General features: G+C 47.2%; 1 protein-coding gene across 1 annotated transcript; it reads right to left on the bottom strand.

The window, feature by feature from the left end:
- Positions 1 to 905: 905 nt before the first annotated feature.
- Positions 906 to 4,006, bottom strand: FZD7 (frizzled class receptor 7). Its single transcript, XM_007469184.1, has one exon. It carries the CDS (start codon positions 3,952 to 3,954, stop codon positions 2,230 to 2,232), a length of 1,725 nt encoding a protein of 574 aa, XP_007469246.1. The 5' UTR covers positions 3,955 to 4,006; the 3' UTR covers positions 906 to 2,229.
- Positions 4,007 to 23,084: the final 19,078 nt, after the last annotated feature.

Below are 23,084 nucleotides of genomic sequence, written 5' to 3' on the forward strand. Positions count from 1 at the left end.
CTTAATATATATAACATCTTCCTCTGAGGGACACATACAGTGGCGTACCTCCATACCATCTTTCCATAATACAAAATTCTATTCTTTGGCTTACATAGGAACCATAAACTAAATATACGTTCACTTTGTATTTAAAAAAAAATTTATTTGTGATCTGTACAAGTGATAAAGTGGGGCTTCCTTGTAGATTTTTAAAGGCAAAACAAAACAAAAATCCAAAGTAAAAATGTATAAATACAATATATATTTTCTTACAAAAATGGGAGATTTACAAAATATACATACTGCACTTGTCTCTATTTTACAAATTTCACATGCAAGAGATACAACACAAAAGATGCCAAAAACTGTGTAGTGGGAGTTTTAAAAATCTGACAAATCAGTTTTGGAGGTTTAAGGAACACAAGGTCAATGTTAACTTTAATATGAAAAGCAGCTCCACTCAACCTAACATTACATATATAAAGCAACTTGTACTCCTGACAGTACCCTCTATGATTTAAAAACTATTTAAAACAGCATTTAAGGACTGTTTTGAGAAATAGGATAGTGTTGCCAGATTGGAGGGTGGTGTCAAAGGTGGAGTAAAGGTTAGCTCCCGTGATTCTCTGCTCAGCTTTAGCCCATTACGCAAAAGAATTGGAGTTCTATTATAGAAAAAAAAGTACATGATTTAAGATTAATAAATTTAAGTCATCCAGCACTTTTCAAAGAACTCCAGAATTACTTTGAAGTTTACCTTCTTTTAATGACTTTCCTTAAAAATGGGGCCCATGGTTTGAACTGTCCGCTTCACTCACTGTCATTTCTGCAGGTCACCTTCCCACCCAGCCACACAAAGACAGGGTCAGCATACACATGATATTTTATAAACGGATTTATGGAACAAAGGAAACAGGACAAAATGCTTTTTTACTTTTTAAAAAATTTAACGTTCCTTTATTATGAGGCTAAAGGCATTATGCTTCTCCTTTTATCTTGAAGGATTCAAATTGGAGTGAAAAAATAGAAAAAAAAAAACACCTAAATGCAGGTTTATGGGAAGACAAAAAGATGAAGGGGGAGATTTCCCTGAACGTTTTAACAGAGCCCGTTAGATCACGTGTTCTGAATTAAATTTACTTAAAACAAACACAACAAAACCCCTTGCATTTCCTTTAGCCAGCTCAGAACCTCTGATGGAAAGGGGTATGGAAGCACACTGCCCTTCACTTTTCCTTAAAAAGGAATGTTTATCGCAACCAAATTAACATTCAAAGGGAAACTTGAGATTTGTGCTGCTTTGCCTATAAAAGTTGCTGTCTTCTTCACAGTTGTTCCTTTCCACAGGGAGACACTTGTTTCCTCTTTTGTCTCTTACAACAAAGACAGGGGGAAAAATGCATTCCTGTTTTGAAAAGCAACAAGTCATCACTTCTTTTCAGGGTATTAAACCAAATAAAACACCCTTCTTTCTTCCTCCTGCCTTCCCCAGAAAAGAAAAAAAGTAGTAGAAATACCTACTGCTCGCCGTCCTTCCCTTGTTGCAAAATGTTAGCCTCATTTCTTTTGCATGCTCACATTAGGATTCGAGGAGGCAGGCCTCCCAAGACTTCAAAATGCTTACTTTACAAGACTTGAAAGGAGTAGAGGAGGAAAGACAGGCGGGAGGAGGCAGGGGAGGAGAGACTGTAATGTCTGACCCTGGAAATTAACCCATCTGGGCTCCAGTATGGCCCCAGTGAAAAGAGATTACGGTTTGACCACCGCTTAACAAGGACTCTGCAGGGAGTCCTCCCTTTTCCCAACAAAGCAGCCGCCGCAGACAGAGCTGTGCCTTTCACCCGGGCCTCACAGGAGTGAGGACAGGCCACTTGTCTTGCAGCAGGGGAATCGCTCACAGTCCCAGTTCGGCCCCAGAGCTGAGAAGAACTCACAGCAACCTTCTGATCTCAGTCTTTCCGACTGGCCCAGGTCGGTCCGTACCGTACAGGATTAACATGATCATCATCATCATCATCCTGCAAATCTTTGCCAGAAGTCTTTTCATCCAAACCGTCTTTCCACTCAGGCCTCTTTTCCAAACCCACGTATATCTCTACATGCATCTTCTCACTTCCAGGTCACTTCTCACTGGAGCGTAAGGAGGTGACAGAAACAAGCCCCCCCGCCTACCCCGCAGTTCTTCCCCTACCGCGCCTTTCCCCCAGCTGGGGGTGGGAGAAGGAAGGCTGGGGGAGGGGCTGGGGCTCATACCGCAGTCTCCCCCTTGCTGCTGTGGCTGAGTCTGTGGTAGAAGCGGCGCCACGACTGCAGCGTCTTGCCGGACCAGATCCAGAAGCCAGTGGTGATGCCTACGATCATGGTCATCAGGTACTTGATCATGAAGACGGTGAAGTCGGGGCTCATGGGCGGGAAGTGGCCGGGCGGGCAGGGCACCGCGTAGCTCTTGCACGTCTGCAGGAGCCAGGTGCGCTCCCAGTGTTCGCGAAAGGCCTGCTCGTAGAAGTAGCAGGCCAGAACGATGGTGGCCGGCACGGTGTAGAGCACGCTGAAGACGCCGATGCGCACCATGAGCTTCTCCAGCTTCTCGGTCTTGGTGCCGTCGTGCTTCATGATGGTGCGGATGCGGAACAGCGACACGAAGCCGGCCAGCAGGAAGGACGTGCCGATGAAGAGGTAGACGAACAGGGGCGCCAGCACGAAGCCCCGCAGCGCGTCCACGCTGGACAGGCCCACGTAGCACACCCCGCTGAGCAGGTCCCCGTCCACCTGGCCCATGGCCAGGATGGTGATAGTCTTGACAGCGGGCACCGCCCACGCGGCCAGGTGGAAGTACTGCGAGTTGGCCTCGATGGCCTCGTGGCCCCACTTCATGCCGGCCGCCAGGAACCAGGTGAGCGACAGGATGACCCACCAGATGGAGCTGGCCATGCCGAAGAAGTAGAGCACCATGAAGAGGATGGTGCAACCTTCCTTCTTGGTGCCCTGCGCCACCGTGCGGTAGCCGTCGTCTGAGAAGCGCTCCACGCACACCGCGCGGTCCTCCAACAGGAAGCCGGCCACGTGCGCCACGGCCACCATGAAATAGCAGCCCGATAGGAAGATGATAGGCCGCTCCGGGTAGCTGAAGCGCCGCATGTCCACTAGGTAGGTAAGCACGGTGAAGAGCGGCGAGGCGCAGCACAGCACTGCCCACACGCCCACCCAGAGGCGGGCGAAGCGCCTCTCCTCCTCCTTAAAGTACATGAGGCCGTTGGCGCGGCCCGGCTCGCAAGGGGCGCCGCAGTCGCGCTCGCCCAGGAAACGGTAGCCGAGGTAGGGGGGTACCTTGAGCTGGCGTGGGCACGAGAAGGGGAAGGCTGAGCGGCCCCTGCCGTCAGCGGCCCCCGGAGGCAGCGCGGTGAAGGGCAGGTCGGGCATGTAGGGCGCGGTGGGATAGGCGGTGGGGCCGCCTCCCGCGCTGCCGGAGCCGTCCGAAGTGTTCTGGCCCACGCAGATCTCTCCGGCGCCGTGCACGGGGAAGTTCTCGCAACGCAGCCGCTCAGGCCATTGGAAGCCGAACTTGTTCATGAGCGCCTCACAGCCCTGGCGGGCACGCTCGCACAGAGAGCGGCACGGCGGGATGGCCTTATCGAGCACGGTACACACGGGTGCGTACATGGAGCACAGGAAGAAGCGCAGCTCGGGAGAACACTGCACCTTCACCAGCGGGTAGAACTGGTGCACCTCGAGGCCCGCATCCTCTTGGTTCGTGTGACCCAGCAGGTTGGGCAGGATGGTCTGGTTGTAGGCGATGTCCGTGCACAGCGGGATGGAGATGGGCTGGCAGAAGCCGTGATCCGGCACTGAGATGCCCTTCTCGCCGTGATACTGCTGCGCCCCGGCGCCCGCGGGCAGTGCGCCCAGCAGCGCAATCACCAGAGTACACAGGCCCAGAGGCGAGCGCGACGGTGCCGCGCGGGGGCCCAGCATCGCAGGCCGCGGGTGCAGCGGCGTTCTCAGCCCGAGAATCGCGACAAGGCAGCCGGGAAAGGCTGGGATCCGGGGAGGCGCCGCCGCGCCGGGCGCATGAGAGTCCTCGCGGCGCCGGGGCTGGGCCGTGGGCGGTGCGCAGCCGAGGGCGCTGCAGCTGGGGTGCTCGCGCCGCGGGGGCGCCGCCGCCACCTCCGCCCGGCACTCGCGCAGCAGCCGGGGGCCCAAACTCCTCTGCCTGGGCCGGGGGCGCCGGCGAGGGCCGCCTTCTCCGCTCGCCGCGACGTAACGGTGAGGCTTTTTCTGCGGCGAGAAGCAACAAGCGTCTCCGGTTACCCTTCAAAGTTTGCCCAAGTCTCTCGACTCACAGCGCACAGTAACGCGCGCGCCCCCCACAAGTCCGGCCCCCGAGCAGGCGAGAGCCGGGCGCCGCCGCTTGCTAGCCAAAGCCGCCGCCTCTACGGTGCTGCTCCGCCTCCTCGCCTCGAGGCTCCGCTCGCCGCCGCCTCCTCCTCCTTCGCCTCCTTCTCCACTCCCCGCTCCTTCTTCAGCCCCAAAAGCTTGGCCCCAAGTTTTAGCCAAACGGCTGATTCTCGCTGAGTCCGATCGGCTTCTTGGAGCCAAGAGCTCAGCGAGTTCTTTCAAGAAATCCAGTCACACTGCGTCCAAAGCTGCGAGATCCCGGTGCCCTTGGCCTGGGCCTGGCCTCTCCAGCCCCGCGCCAACCCTGGCCGCTGAGTCCCAGCGCCCGCAGCCGCCGCCGCCCGCCGGGAGGGAGCGCAGAGTAAAGCCTCGGAGCCGCTCAACTCGCAAGAAGAAGCGTCGGGCTCGCAGGGTTCCGGGCCGCCCCGCCCCCTCCCCTCCCCCCATTCACAAACCACTCCGGGGGCGGGCCCTCGACATCCAGGGCGGCCCAATGGCAGCCTTTGTTTTCTGTGTGGCCGCCTTTGGATTGGGTGGAAGTCGGAAGGGGCGGGCTAGGGAACCGGAGAGGCACTGTCCGCAGAGCTCTGGGCGGATTCCTGAGGGGAGGGGCAGGGGGCTGGGAGGGAAAAGTTAAGAAAAACTTTTACCCTGAATTCGCTTGGCTGGGGAGGGGGGGAGCGCACCAGAAAGGGAATTTGCTTGAAAGATTTGTTCCTCTTCCGGATACACTAAAATACACATTCCTAAACAGAAGGGCGCACACCGGCCAAGGCTTTTGCAAGGAGAAGCTGAGAATAGAGTAGCGCCTCAGCGGAGAGAGACGTGATCCGGAGTCACTTTAGCTCTCCCCGTGCTGAAAATGCTGGGTTTGGCTGGGCGCTTTTAGGTAGCGGGATCCTAAATGTGGGGTTCGGTATGGGGCAAGAAAGGGGTGCGCCTCGCGGATTGCTTTTCTCTCCCGGGACTCAGACCACGTGAGGCCACAATCCCCTCTCACCCCCTCTCCCCGCGGTAAAAAGGAGGAGGGGCCGCGTCCAGGGAGAAATCGGAGTCGGGCGGAGGGGGCCGGCTTAAGGCAGGAGTAAGTGCAGACCCCTCTGAGGGGAGAGAGCCGGGGGGCGGCGGGCGCGGGGGACCCAGGCCCCAGCCCACCTTGACCGCGCGCACGGCCGAGTCTAGGGATCTGGTATAGCTTTAGTGAAGTCATTAGAAAACTAAGACAGTGTTGGGGGAAATTACTGTAAAAAAACCTGCGGCCGAGTGTCCAGGAACACTGTACGGTTTAAAGCGAGTATTTGATTGCCTTGTTTTCCTTAGTTCTGCGACGCGTGACCCTTCGGGATCCCACCTTCGTCGCAGAAGCAATGATTTTGATCCTTAGAATTTCCGTAGAAAAGTTTTCATGCGTATTAGAAACCAAGGGCATTTGCTAATTAAAGAGTTTTCAAAACACAAAGAGTGGTTATCCTGTTCTCGGGTAGCGTCTTCTGATTGGCGAGCGTCCTTTTGTTCCCGGTCAAATCTTCGCCCGGCTGAAGGCACTGGGCGCGGGCGCGCTCTCTCTGGTTACTCCCGGCGAGATCAGAAGTTACGGGGGCGGGGGCGGGGGGGCGGTGTTTCTCCTCTCTGGCTGGACTGCGAGGAATATCATGAATTCCTGTGCAGGAAAGTGACATGTTGAGAAAGGAAAAATCTGCTTCTCTGTCACACACACGCGCACACGCACAGCAATCCTATGCCTTAAAAAGTGTTAACTCCTGGCTGAGCCCTCACTCCTGCCAGCTCAGTTCCAGGCGCTAGAGCCCTGAGGGATTTCTGATCAGGATGCATGTTTGCAGAAGTTGCTGCCTCTGCTGCCCCTGGTGAGCCCCTTCTCCAGCAAGAAAAAACTGATCCTGATCTGAAGTCGAAGACAATTAATTGGGTTCCCTTCTATGGGAGACTTTGGCTTCCTCTGTTTTTCTTTTCTTTCTTTTCTATCACTGGTTTACGGGGAATCTGTTCTTCCACTTCACAGTTCTTTGTCCTCCACTCTTGTTAATGGGTCTGGAGGGCTGAATCATTTAGGCCAAGGCAGGGTGTCAGACTGCTCCCATTCTCCGTCCGGCCCTCAACAGGAGTCCTCATCTTTTTCTTCCAAAGCATCAGTTTTCCGTTCACACCCAGGACTTTTTTTTTCTCTTTCTTTCTTTCTTTTGGAGTGTCTGCCTCAAGGTAATAGGAAGGATTCATAATATTTTCTTCAAAAATGTTTCATTGCCTCCTTGTATTTTTTAAGGGCTCCTCATTTTCTTTCTAAATTATTATTCTTATCACCTGACCCTGGGGAGCCTTGATATTGATTGCCTTGAAAGATGTTGTTTAAAGACGGTGCTGCTTCTTTGCTTTGTCATTTAAAGTGTGTGTGGTGGGGGGGTTGGAAATCCTTTTTTCTCTCTGTGAACTCCAGGATGGTCTCCTTCTCTAAATCAAATGTTCGTGCTTATTCATCAGGCCACTGATCTAAGTCATCTTTGCTTATTGAGGGAGAAATTACAAGCACTGTCATCTAATAAAATGAAAACTGACAGGATAAAATACTGTCTTAAATACCACTAAAACCAGTTTAGTTATGAGCTTCTTCTCATATTATAGCCCCAGACAACTCCCTGATGAGGTAATAGGAATCATTTTTTAAAAAGAGGGAAAAAAAAGAGAGCGCTTAAAAAATTCGAGGGATGGGGCTTCCCTGGTGGCGCAGTGGTTAAGAATCCGCCTGCCAATGCAGGGGACACGGGTTCGAGCCCTGGTCTGGGAAGATCCCACATGCTGCGGGGCAACTGGGCCCGTGAGCCACAACTATTGAGCCTGCGCGTCTGGAGCCTGTGCTCCGCAACGAGAGGCCGCGACAGTGAGAGCCCCGCGCACCGTGATGAGGAGTGGGCCCTGCTCTCCGCAACTAGAGAAAGCCCTCGCACAGAAATGAAGACCCAACACAGCCAAAAATAAATAAATAAATATAAATTTATTTTTTTAAAAAAAGAATCCGCCTGCCAACGCAGGGGACACAGGTTCGAGCCCTGGTCCGGGAAGATCCCATATGCCGCGGAGCAACTAAGCCCATGCGCCACAACTTCTGAGCCTGCGCTCTACAGCCCGTGAGACACAATTACTGAAGCCCACGAGCCTAGAGCCCACGCTCCGCAGCAAGAGAAGCCACCACAATGAGAAGCTCTGGCTCAGCAACGAAGAGTAACCCCCGCTCGCTGCAACTAGAGAAAGCCCGCGCGCAGCAACAAAGACCCAACTCAGCCAAAAATAAATAAAATAAATCTATTAAAAAAAATACGAGGGACAAATGATATATTTTTTAAACAATCTACATGTAAAGTGAAGAAAACCCAGCCCTATTTATCTAGATGAAATGTATCACAGATGGGAGTCCTCTTTCTCTGACCCAGGCAGACAAGTGCAAAAAACAGAGAAGCAAAGCCAATTTTGTGGAGAGTGTAGTGTTTTTTAGGATGATTTTTAAAAAACCACTCCAAAATTATTCTGAAAAATAAGAATTTGCTGTTTGTGAGAGGGGTGTGGTAGCTTTCTATGCCTTGCCTGATATAGAATGCTGATTTCAAGGAGCTAAGTAATAAAAGGGAGTAGTTCAGAAAAGTAAGCTCACAGTGTAGGGGCCTAAATAGTCTGTTTTAGGCTCTATGATAAATGTAGTAACATTGGTTCACATCTGTTCAGAATCAATTTAATTGTCTTTTCCAAGTAACAACTTCCACACCCAACTCCCAAAGCCATTAACTGGTATCTTCTTTGGAGAGCTAAGGGTGGAAAATTTTGTAACCGTCTGCTGCAAAACTTCCAATTGTCCCTGCCCTTTAAAACAACAAAGGCTTTTATTTCTTCACATCATAGTCATATGGTTCCATAGAAAAGTGATGCTATTCATTGGCTCCAATTATTTAAATGTTACTTATCTTGGTCAAGTCCCAGGTTTATCTAGTTGAATTACATTCTGATGTCAGGCCAGATTTGAAAATGGCCACCTTCGTGGTGCCACAATCCTGTGGTTGTAGTGAAACTCCAGCTGCAAGAATTACTAATGCAAGACCCAAAAGGGCAGCTTTTAGCATATACTTTCCTTTCTGGCCTCTCTTTTACCAGTTGTGACTTTATAACATCGAGGACTTGGAATTTCCAATTGCAGGTTGCCATTGACTTCTTTTCATTTTAGTTTGGGGTGTTGGATCATTCAAAAAATGGGAACATTTTTATCCCTAAGTGTTATGAAAGTTAGAGATGTCTAGATTGAATGAGAGGAGTTAGAGGAGGGCCATGCTAAAGTCCTGTCGGGTATGCTAGGCCCTCCCATGTAGAGGTGGCTTGTGTGGTAGAGCTGGTGATTGAGTCTATTTGACCATTTTCCTTGTTGGCTGAGGATTGTATTAGTTATCTATAGCTGTATAACAGATTACTCCCAAACACAGCAGGTTAAAACAACAAATATTTAATATCTCATAGTTTCTGTGTGTTAGGAATCTGGGTGTGCTTAGCTTGGTCTTCTAGCTTGGGGTCTCCCACAAGACAGCAATCAGGGTGTTGGTCAGGGCTGCGGTTACCTCAAGGCTCGATTGGAAGAGGATCCATTTCCAAGCTCATAACGTAGCTTTTGGCAGGCCACAGGTTCTTGCTAGTTGTTGGCCAGAGACATCTGTTCCTTGCTATGTGCACCTCTCATGAGGCCACTTACAGCATGGCACCTTGCTCCCAAGAGACAGAAGTCATGGTCTTTTTGTAATCTAATTTGGAAGTGACATGCTGTCACTTTTGCCGTACTTTATTCCTTAGAAGCAAGAAACTAAGTCTACCCACAGTCAAGGGGCAGCAGGGTTACTCTAGAGTGTGAAAACCCATTGAAGGGTGAGCCCCTGTACAGGTGGTTCACCACAAGGGTTACTTATTCCTTCCCAAAGTATTATGGCGATAAGACCTCAGAGAGACACAACTCTTGGGTCTCTGCCATTGCAGTGTCCAGAGAAAGGGTCACAAATAACAACCCATGTTGGTTGGTTATAATGCCAGTTGCATCTACTGGAGTCAGAACAAAACGCTAACTCTCTCTGGCCAACTGTCTTTTTCAAACATATGTCATTGGACTAGAGGGAGAAAGAATGTGGGAAAGTTGATTAACACAAGACCATCAGCAACCCAGGGGAAAAACCTCCAAGTGCAGAAGGGAGCCGTTCTTGGGAGTCAGATTTGTACTCAAAGGACCAAGCATTTGGACCAAGTCTTTGACTATTGGCTATTTGGGTTATGCGGTAAAAGCATCATTGGTAATCACTACCCGTGGCTTTATGCCAGTCTGGACAATAATGATGTGTAGGAAGTGTGGCAGAGGTGTTAGTACAGACTGGTTTAGTTCTGCTTTTCACCACTGATTTCCTGTCCTGCCTCAGGCAAGTCACTTAACATCTCTAGCTCTCCAGGGTGTTGTGGAAATTAATGAGATAATATTTACAAAATGCTTTTTGTCATCTGTGGGCAAAATATCATGAGGGCAGAATTCTGGTTTGGTTATATGGATGCAAATCATAGACATAAATAAAAGACCAAGTTAGGTACATATTTTATGGTGTTGGCTCTTTGCTGAGGTTATGAGTTTTTACAGTGGTATGCTGGTAAATGTTTAATAACTAGCTCTCCAGGAAATAAGCCCTGATCTATACACTTGCCAATTTCCATGGTGTGAATACTGATACCATGGCCGATTTCCAGCCACATGATGTTACTGAACTTGGGGTTTGGAAAAGATGCACATAATCAGCTCTCACAAGCCCCTAAGGGCTGATTCTAGCACACCACTGGATTTATAAGGACTTACTCTTTTCAGATGATTTAGAGCATCAAAAACAGTTATATATATATATATTTTTTGCAGTACGCGGGCCTCTCACTGTCGCGGCCTCTCCCGTTGCGGAGCACAGGCTCCGGACGCGCAGGCTCAGCGGCCATGGCTCACGGGCCCAGCCACTCCGCGGCATGTGGGATCTTCCCGGGCCGGGGCACGAACCCGTGTCCCCTGCATCGGCAGGCGGACTCTCAACAACTGCGCCACCAGGGAAGCCCAAAAACAGTTATATTTTTAATAGAATGACTACCATTTATAAGGTACCAGGTGCTTTAGGTACACTAACTCTAATTTTATAACAATCCTTCAAGCTTCCAGGGATAAGCTCCTTTTTATAGTAGCAAAGCCTGGACTAAAACCTGATCTATATAACATTTTTCACTTCACACTGCACTGCTACTTGATGTCTTCATGGTAAATATCACTGATTTTGGTCCTTTTATATGTTGGATCAAAAGCCATCCTAAAATTTAGAGAAGCCCCAGACTTTCTAGGCTTGGGCTATCAAGCCTAGATTGGTGATGACCCTCTGAATATTATATAGGTTTCAAACCCACTCGGTAATGACCACTATTTTTTTCTAATTTTCCAAGGAACAAGTTAACTCCCATTACTGAAACTGCACTAGTGAGCTCTAGATTAGGAAATGTGGGCGCTCTGCTACAGCCACTAGGGCAGATGGGAAATTTGACAGGGTACCAAGGCCCTCCCCACCTTGGCAGGCCAGGACAGTCAGCAGAGAGCTAGGAAAAGCTGCAGGAAGAAGACTCAAAGTAGTAATAAAATCCCCCAGAACCTGCTAGAAGAATGAACATGGGAGCTACAGCAGTGGATCTCAAACCTGATTGGTCATCGGCATCACCTAAGGAGTTTTTTCAGAAGTTTGGGCCCCACCTCAGACATGTTGAGTCAGAATCTCTGGCTTTGGACTTGGAGATTTAATTTTTAAAAGCTGACCGGGTGATTCTTTTGAATTAGTCAGGTTTGAGAACTGCTGACCCAGACTCGTATTACAAAGCTGTATTGTGTCGCTGATGCCTCATAGAAGGTCTCTGGTCTTTCATAAAGTCCTCACTCTACTTGATTAGGTTTTGAACTGAAGGATGGAATAATGAGAACGATAAAGGAGGATGAGGTGTGTGAGGGGTGTGTGCATGTGTGTGTGCGTGCGTGTGTGTATGTGTAAGAGAGGATAAGAGAGAGAAAGGGGGCGTGATTGGATGAATGTCTGGTTGCAGGGTGTGATGTTAGGTCTGAGACTCTTATTTATGAAGCTCAGTGAGTTCACAGTGGCTATTCTAAAAGGTAACAGCTGCTACTCCTACAGTTCATTCACAGCGTTTCCTCAGACTGATGTTGCCATCCTTGCCCCCTGTACTCTATGAACCCTAACCCCAGATGACTGAGCCAGGAATAGGCGAGCATCTGACCCAGCCATGAGGTTGTCTGGCATCAGACCTCTGTCCAACATGTGTGCCCACTGGATATACAGTGGCCACCCAATCAGATCCTTTCATTTGGGGAGTTGGAGTGTAAAATACATTGACAAGAAAAGCTGAGAAACATTCAATGAGAAAGGAACAAGCTGAAACCAGGAAGGAGTAGAAGCCTGGGGGAAGCAAGAGCCATGATGTAGTGAGGTGAGTGGGGAGAGCAATTAGATGGTGGTAACAGGAGCGTGGATGGAAAGACAGGATAGTAAAGACCTTTCACGGTGGAATACTATGGGAGAAGGGGAGGAAGGAAGAGAGGATGGATGGAAGGAAGGAAAGGAGGGAAGGAAGGAATAAATGATGGATGGAAGAGGAGAAGGAACACCTGTTTTAAAAGAAGACAAGAAGACCGTGTCACAAGAGCTGGTTCCTAGCTCCTTCCCTTGGAATCCCACTATCCCCATTGATGAAGTCACCTGCCTGCCTGTCTGCTCTAGCAACTAGAGAGAACCTCACTAACCATAGTGCTGGGGTCTGCAAAAGGGTGAAAACACAGGTCTCTTCTGGCTTTCTCCTGGGGCATGGGCCCACAGCTGTGGAAGGCTGACCTCCGAGGGTCAGCACCAGCCCAGGAGAGGCATCCATTCAGGGTTGACTAACAAGTCTGTCTTGCAGTCACCTTCATCTTGCTCAGTGGCCTGGATAAAGCATTTGAGAAGATACTTCCTAGGACTGCAGTTGACACTGAGTTGACTCAATTGAATGATTGCAAAAGTGTTGCAAGATAGGAATTATCTATAAAGACCTGGGAGAACTCTTTCTTCTGAGCTGTTATAAGAAAGAGAAAGAAATGCTCTAAAGCATATATAAAGTCCTTAGCAAGGTGCAGAGGCTGCAAATTGCCCCTCAATATATGTTTCCCCCTTCTTTCATGGTAGTGGAGCCCCCAGTCTTTAGCCAGACATATGACCACTTGGAATAAAGACTCCATATAAAAGCCTTCCATGTGTTCATCCATTAAGTTCTGGCCAGTGGAGCATCAGCTGTGTTGTTGTATTCAACACAAAGCGGGTAGATGTGCTCCCCGCCTCCCCCCATGGCTGGAAGTCTGGAGGCTGCTGTGAACCATGAGGTAACCTTGGGAAAGAGAAAGAGATAGGAGGAGCCTGGGTCCCTAGCACTGTGGTGCACCATACCAGCCTGTCATGGACTCCCTCTGGATTTCTCCAACATGAGATAAAAGTAAACTTATGCCTTGTTTAAGCCAACGTTATTTTAGGTTTTCTTATGCCTCTCTCAGCCAAGCCTAATCCTAATTCGTCTCATGGGGCTTGGCACATAATAGGTACTCATCGAATGTCAGTTTTCTTCACCATCTTTCTTTGAAGGTGCTATAGCTCTTATGATATGACTTCTATTCTCTCTTCTATTTTAGTGCCTACCTTATCCCACCTATTCATCTCAAAGGTCCTTGAGAATAGGAACTGTGTCTTATTTTTCTCCTTTGCTTTTCACAAGTTTCCATTTGTTGAATCAAATTGAACAATTCAGATGAAGTTCAGTGAAAAAAATTTAGAAACCTAAAAATTACAGAAATACAGAATGGTGAAAGACTAGCTAAGGACAAGATCTGGGAATCAGGATAGACCACAAGCTAAATGTGGGTTGGCTATGAAATGTTTTAAATTGAACATGCATTGGGATACATGAACCAAATTAAGTGGCATGAAGGAACCAGTAGGAAGAGTGACTAACCCAAATAAATTAAAAAGTGATGCTCTGTTGTACATATATACAATGGAATATTACTCTGCCACGAAAGGGAATGAAATGGTGCCATTTGCAGAGATGTGGATGGACCTAGAGAGTGTCATGTGGAGTGACGAAGGTCAGAAGGAACAGGTGTTGTATGGTATCGCTTATATGTGGAATCTGGAAGGATGGTACGAACTTATTGGCAAAGCAGAGGTATAGTCACAGATGTAGAGAACAAGCTTATGGTTGCCAAGGTGGGGAGAGGGGGTGGGACAAATTGGGAGAATAGGATTGACATAGATACACTACTGTGTATGAAGTGTATAACAAATGAGGACCTGCTTTTTAGCACAGGGAACCCTACTCAATGATCTGTGGTGACCTAAATGGGAAGGAAATCTGAAAAAGAGTGGATTATGTATACGTACGGCTGATTCACTTTGCTGTGCAGCAGAAACTTAACACAACATTGTAAAGCAACTATACTCCACTAAAAATTAATTTTAAAAAAAGGTGATCCTCAAAGGGGAGGTGGGGGTAGTGGTGGAGAAATTTAATAATAAAAAAATCTACTTAAGGACTTCCCTGGTGGCGCAGTGGTTTAGAATCCGCCTGCCAATGCAGGGGACGTGGGTTCGAGCCCTAGTCCGGGAAGATCCCACATGCCGCAGAGCAACTAAGCCCGTGCACCGCAACTACTGAGCCTGTGCTATAGAGCCCAGGAGCCACAACTAGTGCTCTAGAGCCTGCGAGCCACAACTACTGAGCCCACATGCCTAGAGCCTGTGCTCCGCAACAAGAGAAGCCACCACAATGAGAAACCCGCTCGCCACAACGAAGAGTAGCCCCCGCTCACTGCAACTAGAGAAAGCCCGCGCGCGCAGCAGTGAAGACCCAACGCAGCAAAAAATAAATAAATAAATTTATTTTTAAAAATCTACTTAAGAAAAAAAAAACTAGTTCCTGGGTCCTACCCAAGAGAATCTGCTTAAAATCTCACCATGTGCATCGAATGTGCAGCCAGGATCCCAAACAGCTGATGAGAAGACAAGGTGAAAATATTTGCTTGTTTCACTTTGAAAAATATAGGAAGTCATTTAACTGTCTTCCCGAGTAAGGGAAATTTGTTTTAAGATGGATGTGGTGCATTTCTTTCTCCAGAGGATCAAACAGAGGAAAGGCTTCAGTTACAGCTAAGGAAATGAGAAGAATTCTTGGGGTCTTGATCCAGCCACTAACCCCTTGGCCTCGGGTGAATCGGTTAACCTCTGTGGGCCTGTTTCTTCATCAGTAAGGCCAGGAAGCTGGGCTTTGTGATCTGTGATTGGCTTATTTGGGGGTTCCTTCCCTGGGCCAGGACTTCCCACAGTAGGGGCTTTGTCGAATGTTCTGTGGGAGTTACCCACAAAGCTGAGCCAGTCTCTTCCCAGCTCCTGATGACTGGCACAGAGCAGCCCCTTCGCTGACCGTCTGTGCCTGACGTGTGCCCAGAAGGCAAGCACACAGCCCCCTGAGAGCATCCTCGAGGGCCACTTACCCATCGCTTTTCTTCTCGTTCACATTTCCACTTAGTTCCTTCTCCCCCTCCCTGGCTCCCCGCTCCTATTGTAAAATAGTACTTTAAGCTCTAGAGCCAGGCTCTTCAACTAAGGTGTAGACAAAGTGGTTTGACTCCGCTTGATTAAAAATGCTGTGAATGGGACAAAACACAAACCTCAAAACATTTGCCTTTCAAAGCTGGGGCGGGGGAAGAGAGAGAAACTGTTATGGGATCTCGAATTTGCCAGATGTCAGTTTAAAGGGGCCTAAAGAATTCCTAAGCCTTTGTTTACCAAATCCTCTCTCTTCTCTGTCAGAACCTCTCTGAAGCCGGGGCCTATGGCTACCTTGCAGGAGAGGCCACCAAAAGGCCAAAACTGGTTGGCAAGGGGCCAGGAGGGTGGGGGAAGGCATTTGAATTTCGTTTTTTCCTGTTAATTATCTGGGGCTGCCCTTCGAGAAATGGCTCACTTTGCGTTGAGAAATTAACTCTTAATCTCCACAAATGAGGGCCATCAACCTATTTACTAAATAAACACAGATCCTTGCAGACTGGCTGCCCCTCTTTGTGATTTAATTTGAGAATACCTTCACCTGCGGGAAGAGCTGAGGCGTGGCTGGGTCCGAGCAACCTGGCAGGGCCCCTAAAGGAAGGTGGCAAGTTGGAGAGAGGCGGTTAAGAGAGGGCACAGGGAGCTTGGTTGAGACTAGAGAGGGTTTTGAGGTTTCTTTTTCATTTGCAAATCGGACTCCGTCCCTGGCTCGGGCCTTACCTTCTGAATTTATGTGGGGCCTTCCGTTGTATGGTGTTAATTTTGGCTTTGAAAGTGTGAAGCTGGTAAAAGCAACCTTTATCAGAATGCTGGCTATCAGAAGTCTCCGGGAGGGGAACAGAGAAACTCTATTTCTTAGCTAACTCTCTTATTCATATATTGAGGAATCCCTCCTTGCTTGTAATTCCCCTCCTCAGTCACCAGTTACTTTGATTTTAAGTAGTCACAGAAATTTATTCAAGTCTTGGGTAGTTACACTGCAGTGGGATACCGCACTAGGCACATAACGGTGCTCAATAAGTGATTGATTGAATGAATGAATAAGGCACATCTTAAGTTGAAATAAAATGCCATGGCCTTCATTTATTTTAAAAAATGTATATTTACAGATTACAGTGTGCTAGGCACTGCTTGGAACATAATGTATCCCTGCCATCAAGGAGTTAATAATTTTTTAAAAATTGAACTATAGTTGATTTATAATGTGTTAATTTCTGCTGTACAGCAAGGTGACTTAGTTATACATATATACATTCTTGTTTTAAATATTCTTTTCCATTAGGGTTTATTACAGGATATTGAGTATAGTTCCCTCTGCTATACAGTAAGACCTTGTTGTTATCCATTCCCTATATAATAGTTTGCATCTACTAACCCCAAACTCCCAATCCATCCCTCCCCCACAAAACCAAGTCTGTTCTCTATGTCTGTGAGTCCGTTTCTATTTCGTAGATAAGTTCATTTGTGTCATATTTTAGATTCCATATATAAGTGATATCATATGGTATTTGTCTTTCTATTTCTGACTCACTTCACTTAGTATGATAATCTCTAGCTACATCCATGTTGCTGCAAATGGCATTATTTCTTTTCTTTTATGGCTGAGTAGTATTCCATTGTATATATCACCACATCTTCTTTACCCATTCATCTGTCGATGGACATTTAGGTTGTTTCCATATCTTGGCTATTGTGAATAGTGCTGCTGTGAACATAAGGGTGCATGTATCTTTTTGAATTATAGTTTTGTCTGGATATATGTCCAAGGATGGGATTTCTGGATCATATGGCAACTCTATTTTTAGCTTTTTGAGGAACCTCCATACTGTTTTCCATAGTGGCTACACCATCTTACATTCCCACCAACAGTGTAGGAGGGTTTGTCCCTTTTTCTCCACACCCTCTCCAGCATTTGTTATTTGTAAGCTTTTTAACGATGGCCATTCTGACCAGTGTGAGGTGGTACCTCATTTGTAGTTCTGATTTGCATTTCTCTAATAATTAGAGACGTTAAGCATCATTTCATATGCCTGTTGGCCATCTGTATGTCTTCTTTGGAGAAATGTCTATTTAGTTCTTTGGAATTAATAATCCTGATGAACAAATGAATCTGGTGATGACATTGAGTTTGTATCAAAATTATAAGGGGAGTTTGGCACTGGGCTAGGAGCCAGCACATCCTGTGATTAAAAAGGAGGGGCCGAGTTGGAGAATGGTTTGGGGATTTATTTTTCAGAAAGGACATCAGAGTTCAGTAATTCTTCCCTTTCATATTATAGATGAGAAAACTGAAGCCCAAGATGGTGGACTGAACTGTCCAAGGGATCACAGAATGATGGAACTAGTATTCACATTTTTGGGCTCCTGGGCCTGTACTTTAATCCAAGAGCTTTGCATGTAATGGCCTGACTTTGTCTATCTATCTATCTATCTATCTATCTCTGCTTCCTATTCTCCTCACACTGGAAATGACTTGTGTGAGCTCCAGAGTGAAAGATCAGAGGTGACTGGCTAAGTAAGGGGCCCCAGGTTGGCTTGTGCCGGGAGATGCACAGAGCGCTGGTGGCGTGGCTGCTCTGAGCTGAGCCCCTTCAGTTGTGCTTTGTCAGGAAGGCGCCGGAAGGGGGGCTGCAGAAACCACTGTGGGGCAGCCAGACCCGAGCCAGGGGAGGGCCTTGGGGCAGTTCCTGCTGGCTGTTTGAGCTGGGGAGGGGCTGTTGGCCTGTTCCTGTGGCCTCCAGCAGACTTGTGAAGAGCTGCTACCAAAACGGAGGAGTTTTGAAAACAGCCCAGGAGGCGGGAGAGGAAACATTTAGAGAAGAAATAAACAGAAGAGGCGACAGACTCCTCACTCTAGCAAAAGGGGCTTTGGTTTACCCGTGAAACTTCACTCCTTCTCTTCCCCTGGCCTAAAATTTATAAAGCTAGTCCACCGCTCCCAGAGATGACTCGTTATTTTTAAAGCCTTAGTTCTGAGGACCATATTGGTCCTGCTGTGTCTTAGCACCCAGGGTTGATGATACCCTGACTTAAATTTCAGTTGAACACGGTTAAGAGAAAGCCAGCTGACAGACTCTGGTGTCTGGTATTAGTCTTATCATTACTATTTTTATTAACAGCTAATGCTTATTGAGGGCCTACCATGGTTAGGCACTGCGCTAAACCCTTAACCAGCACTATCTCCTTGAATCTTTATCCTCACAGCAGCCCTTTGAGGTGGCGACTATTTATTGGACCCATTTTATAGATGGGGAAACCAAAGTAAAGAGAGGTCTAAAATCACACAGATAGTGGGTAAAAGAACAGGACTTGTTTGAACCCAGTTCTCGCTTTGAAGAAGAAAACTGGGGGGAAGGAAAGAAGTATAGGGAAGAAATTGAGTCTGCTCCTAGGGGTGTGAGCCACCTAAACACCTAAGTATGTCTTGCCTGGAGAAAGCCCCAGAGAGCAAACAGACAGGGTGAACATGTGTATTCTGTGGAAGCCTCCTTGAGGACAAGTTTCTGTCTTCCTCTTTTGTAGCCAGCTGTCCAAGAAGACATCACAAGACCAGGACGTTCATGGGATGCTGGTTCACTGTGAGGTGTATAGGATGCTGGGCATCCCCCAGGAGCCATATTACATTTTTCACTCTGCTAGGGGGAGTGATAAAGTAGTTTTCCCATTAACTTTTTTTTTTGTTTCCTTTGTGGCATGTGGGATCTTAGTTCCCTGACTGGGGATCGAACACGTGCCCCTGCGTTGGAAGGCGGAGTCTTAACCACTGGACCCCCAGGGGAGTCCTTCCCATTATCTGTTTTGAATGTTCTCATTTTTGGTATAGTGGGGACTCCTATTCTCTTTCTTTGGAGATGCAGTTTGAGAGTAATGTTGAGAGCAGAGGTTTTGTAGATTTAAATCCTTGTTCAGCAGCTTGTTGGTTACGTGGCTTTGGACAATCTGCTTAACTGCCCTGGGCCTCAGTTTTCTCATCTGTAAAATGGTGATTATACTAACACCTGCCACACAGGATTATGAAGATCAAATGTGATAATGCAATGAACTTAGTATTTGGCATGTTGTAAATGCTCGATAAAGGGTAATTATTATTGTTCTTTAGTGGTTTTAAAGAGTTGAGGCAGATGGGGGCTAAAGTTTCTGGTTTCTCAGGCCACCAGCATCCTCTATGCTCAGCTGAGAATGAAAATACTGTAGAAATGGCAGGGCCAAGGGAAAGTCATGTTTCCAATTGAGTGTTTCCAATGAATTAATAAGCTGAAGAGCTGGATATTTGAAAGTTGCTGCAGAGCACAGGAGCTACCGAAGAGAAAGCTTTCTCTTCCAAATCTGGATGCCTACAACCCATAGAAAAAAGATATTTTGGGCATTGCATGTTTATTTCTACCCATGTCCTTTTTAGGCAGAGGGCTTTCAGAACCAAGAACTGTGCTAAGTACAAATGAAAGAAAAAAAGTTATTTCTCATTCCTAGGCAATATGTACATAGTTTATCAACATGATCACAATCTTTAGAGAAGCTAAACTTTTAATGGAAAACGGGGAGAAAATTTAAGTGGTATATTTTTTTACCATGCTTTATATTATTGTCTTGTCCATTTCTGTTAGAATACAAACCAATTGAAAACGCCCTACAGAGCATTTTAAAATTTACAGAGCATGTGGAACACTGCCCATTTTTGCAAATGGAAGGGTCAGAAACAGTTACTTGCTACACGGCAAGCCACAGGCAGGCACGTCTGCATCTCGGCCATATTTGTATTTCCCAAGAAGCTTTGCACAAGGTGGGTGCTTAATAAATATTGGTTGAATAAATGAGTTGTTGTTTTCTACCTTTCTTTACCCTCCACAATTCAATTTGTTGGTTTAAAAGAATTTTCCTCATCACAATTTCCGAAAGCTTAAACAGTAAGGTTTGTGTTACGTATGTAGGTATGTAAAATAACAATTAATTACAAAATGCTGCTTTATGTTGTAGCTAGTGAAAAATGGTGGCCTCTCTTTTATGACTTCTATAAACCAGTAAGAACTTTGAGAACCCAAAGGCTTAGAACACTATCTTACTGTGTAAAGATTCTTTTGATAAACATTTAAAAGAGAGAAAGAAAGAAAAGGAGCCCTCACAATTTCCCTGAAAATCTAATGTGTTTTTATCTGCGTTTTTTTAGAAAGGCTAAATAGCTTGCCCAAGATCATAGAGCTAGTAAGTTTTAGCGCAGGATATGAACCCAGGTAGTCTGGCTCAGGAACTGGAGGCACTGCTTGAGTACACAACTATGAAGTGTGTGTGTTGCTGACAATCGGGCAGCTCTGGCTGGAGAGATCTCACCCCTGCCTGAACCCCTGCCAGGGAGAGAGGGGTCTCTTTAAAGGGTTCCTGTTCCATTTTTCCGACAGCTTTAATTGTTAAAAAGTCCTTCATTCTATTGAACTGAATTCTGCCTCTCCAAGGCTTCCATTGATCTTCACAGTATAAATTTAATCCCTCTTCCACACAACTGCCCCTCAGATATGTGCGTGCCACCCTTCCCCCCACACCTCCTCCTCCTCTGGACTGTTTGTGGGAACATTGGAAATAGGCCCTCTCAAGATTCCAGGCCCCCAAAGCGGCTGAGGCTGAGGGGAGGCTGGACAGGGCTTATGTAGGAGGCAGAATATTAAATCAGGTATTGTAAATAGCTCTTAGTCAATGTTTAGAATAGTGGGCAGGGAATTCCCTAGGAACTGGCTAAGGATGGCTTATCATCCCTGAATTATATACTTCCCTGTAACACAGACATTGCCATAAGATGTAACTGGTCCTGAAAGTGGTGAGCACAGTGGAAGAGCAATGACTTGAGCCCTCTGATTTGTAGCTGAGTCTTTATTCCAGCCTAGATGGGGTTCAGTGGGAAAGGGAACCAGACGCACAAAATTAGGGAGGATGAGACCAAAAAAAGACATCATAATGGGGCGGGGCCTGAATGGGGAGGCAAAGTAGGTTCTGCAGCAGGGATGATGGGCGGGGCCTGAATGGGGAGGCAAAGTAGGTTCTGCAGGAGGAATGATTACGTGATGCCCAGTGGGTTTGAAATGGCAGTAAACCCTTGCTAAGTGCAAGGGATATATGAATACCCTGGCAAGAGAGCCAGAAATGCTGATTAAAAAAATTTCTGTCCCTTCCATTAATTACACTGTAGAAATATAAATGCATGTGTCTGCTATGGGGTAGGTATAGTATATAGTATAAAGCAACTGGGGCCAGCTCCCCTGGGCAAGCTCGGTCCAGAGGAAGGAGAAGCACTTTTTGGCAGCCGATCTTAGCTGTCTCCAACCCACACCCCCATCTGGCCTTAGGCTAGACTATGGTACCTGATGAATGGATGGCTTTTTCTTGTGTAATCACATGGCTGAATATCTCTAAATGGTCAACAAAGATGTGATAGTACCAGAGCTTGGCAGAACCCCAATCCTGATCAGAACTGAGATCCTCTGAAGAGGCCAAAAAGATAGCCAACTAAAAAGTCACCTTCATTGTGTCCAAATGCACGTGTACAATTCTTCCATCCAAAAGCATGTGTACTAGGTGCCGTGCTTGGCTCTACACATACAGTGATAAACAGGGCCAGCACAGTCCCTGCGTCATACCATTCAAGCTTCCTGGGTATCCAATGAGTACAAGGCTCTGTGCTAGCCTGAGTTGCTTTGCAGGCTGTTCCATCCTCCTTTTAGGGCTTTTGGGAAGAAAACATGGGGGATGAAAATCTTCTGCGCTGTTGGAATAATGATGTTTCTGGGAGCAAGAAGGCTGGACATTGGGACTGCCCAGCCTGGCTGTCTTCTCGGAGATGTGAGGTCAGCAGCCATGGAGAGCTCCTTGGAGGAGGAATACTCACAGGATGCTCGTCAGCTTTTATGTCTGTCTCACTCTTGAAGACAAATTCCCCTTTGTCTAAATTTGGATATTGTTCTCTCTAATGGAGTGGAGTAAAAGTCTAGTCATGCCAGCTTCCCTTGGAATCTCAAGCCAAGCCTTTGAGCAGATAGGCATTCCTCATCCTCAGTCTCTCAGCATCTCCCAATGATGGACATAACATGCCAGCAGACCATCAAGATAAGGGTCCTAATGGCCACAATGGCTTCCCTTTCTTCCCTCAGCCCTTCTTTATTGCTCTGCACGTGAACGCTCACTTCCAGCGGGGAAGAGTTTATAAGCGTGGGGCTAGGCGAGCCCGTTCTGCAGGCAGCTCCCTGCAAGGCTTGTGCGAGGGCTCCAGGGACAGAGGTGCATTTCCCTTTAATAAGCTTCTCACACTACATTAAAGAGAAAAGGGGAAGGGAAATATTTATATTCTGACAAAGCAGCTCTTCCCTTCAGGCTCTTGTTTTATTTATTAACTTGCTCTGTCCCTCTCGCGGTCTTTCTCTCTGTTTCAGGGGCTATGAGGCATTTCCTCTCTTTCTCCCCGTTAGTCATTAATGTTGCGGGTGAGTGACAGTGATGGAGGACTTTAGAATTGTTGTCAAAGAGATGAGGTTTGTATGTGGACGCCATTCCCAGGTGACACAAACAGCTGTTCCTCCGCCCTCCCGGGAGTGTTGCCCATTACCACCCTTATTATACAGCGCTTGGATGGCAGAATGCATCACGCTGGTTGTTATGTCATTTGAAAGGAAGACATCCAGCAAATTGTTCAGAGATACGGTAACCTGGACGCGTGACTGCATACGCCAGGGACTTCCTCGACCTTTGGTTTATTACACATTTTCTTCTCTCACTGAGGTGATCCCTTAAGGACGTTTATTTCCGCCAGCTAATCTGTCCAAAGCCAATAAAACACAGGTATGCTGTTTTGAATTTCGATTCAACCCTTTTGCAATGATTATCATTAAAGTCTCAGACCACCTATTGTTCCAAAGCCCGTGCTAGTTTGTTAAGGAGTTCATCCTCTGAACATCCTCCTCTCCCTCTGAGGAGAAGTTGCCTAGATTAGTAGTCAGGAGAGCAGGATGTGTGTGAGGGGCTATTTTAGGCTCTGCTCAGTTGGCC

Source organism: Lipotes vexillifer, unplaced genomic scaffold (genome assembly GCF_000442215.2).
Source record: "Lipotes vexillifer unplaced genomic scaffold, Lipotes_vexillifer_v1.1 scaffold259, whole genome shotgun sequence".
Classification (NCBI taxonomy): domain Eukaryota; kingdom Metazoa; phylum Chordata; class Mammalia; order Artiodactyla; family Lipotidae; genus Lipotes; species Lipotes vexillifer.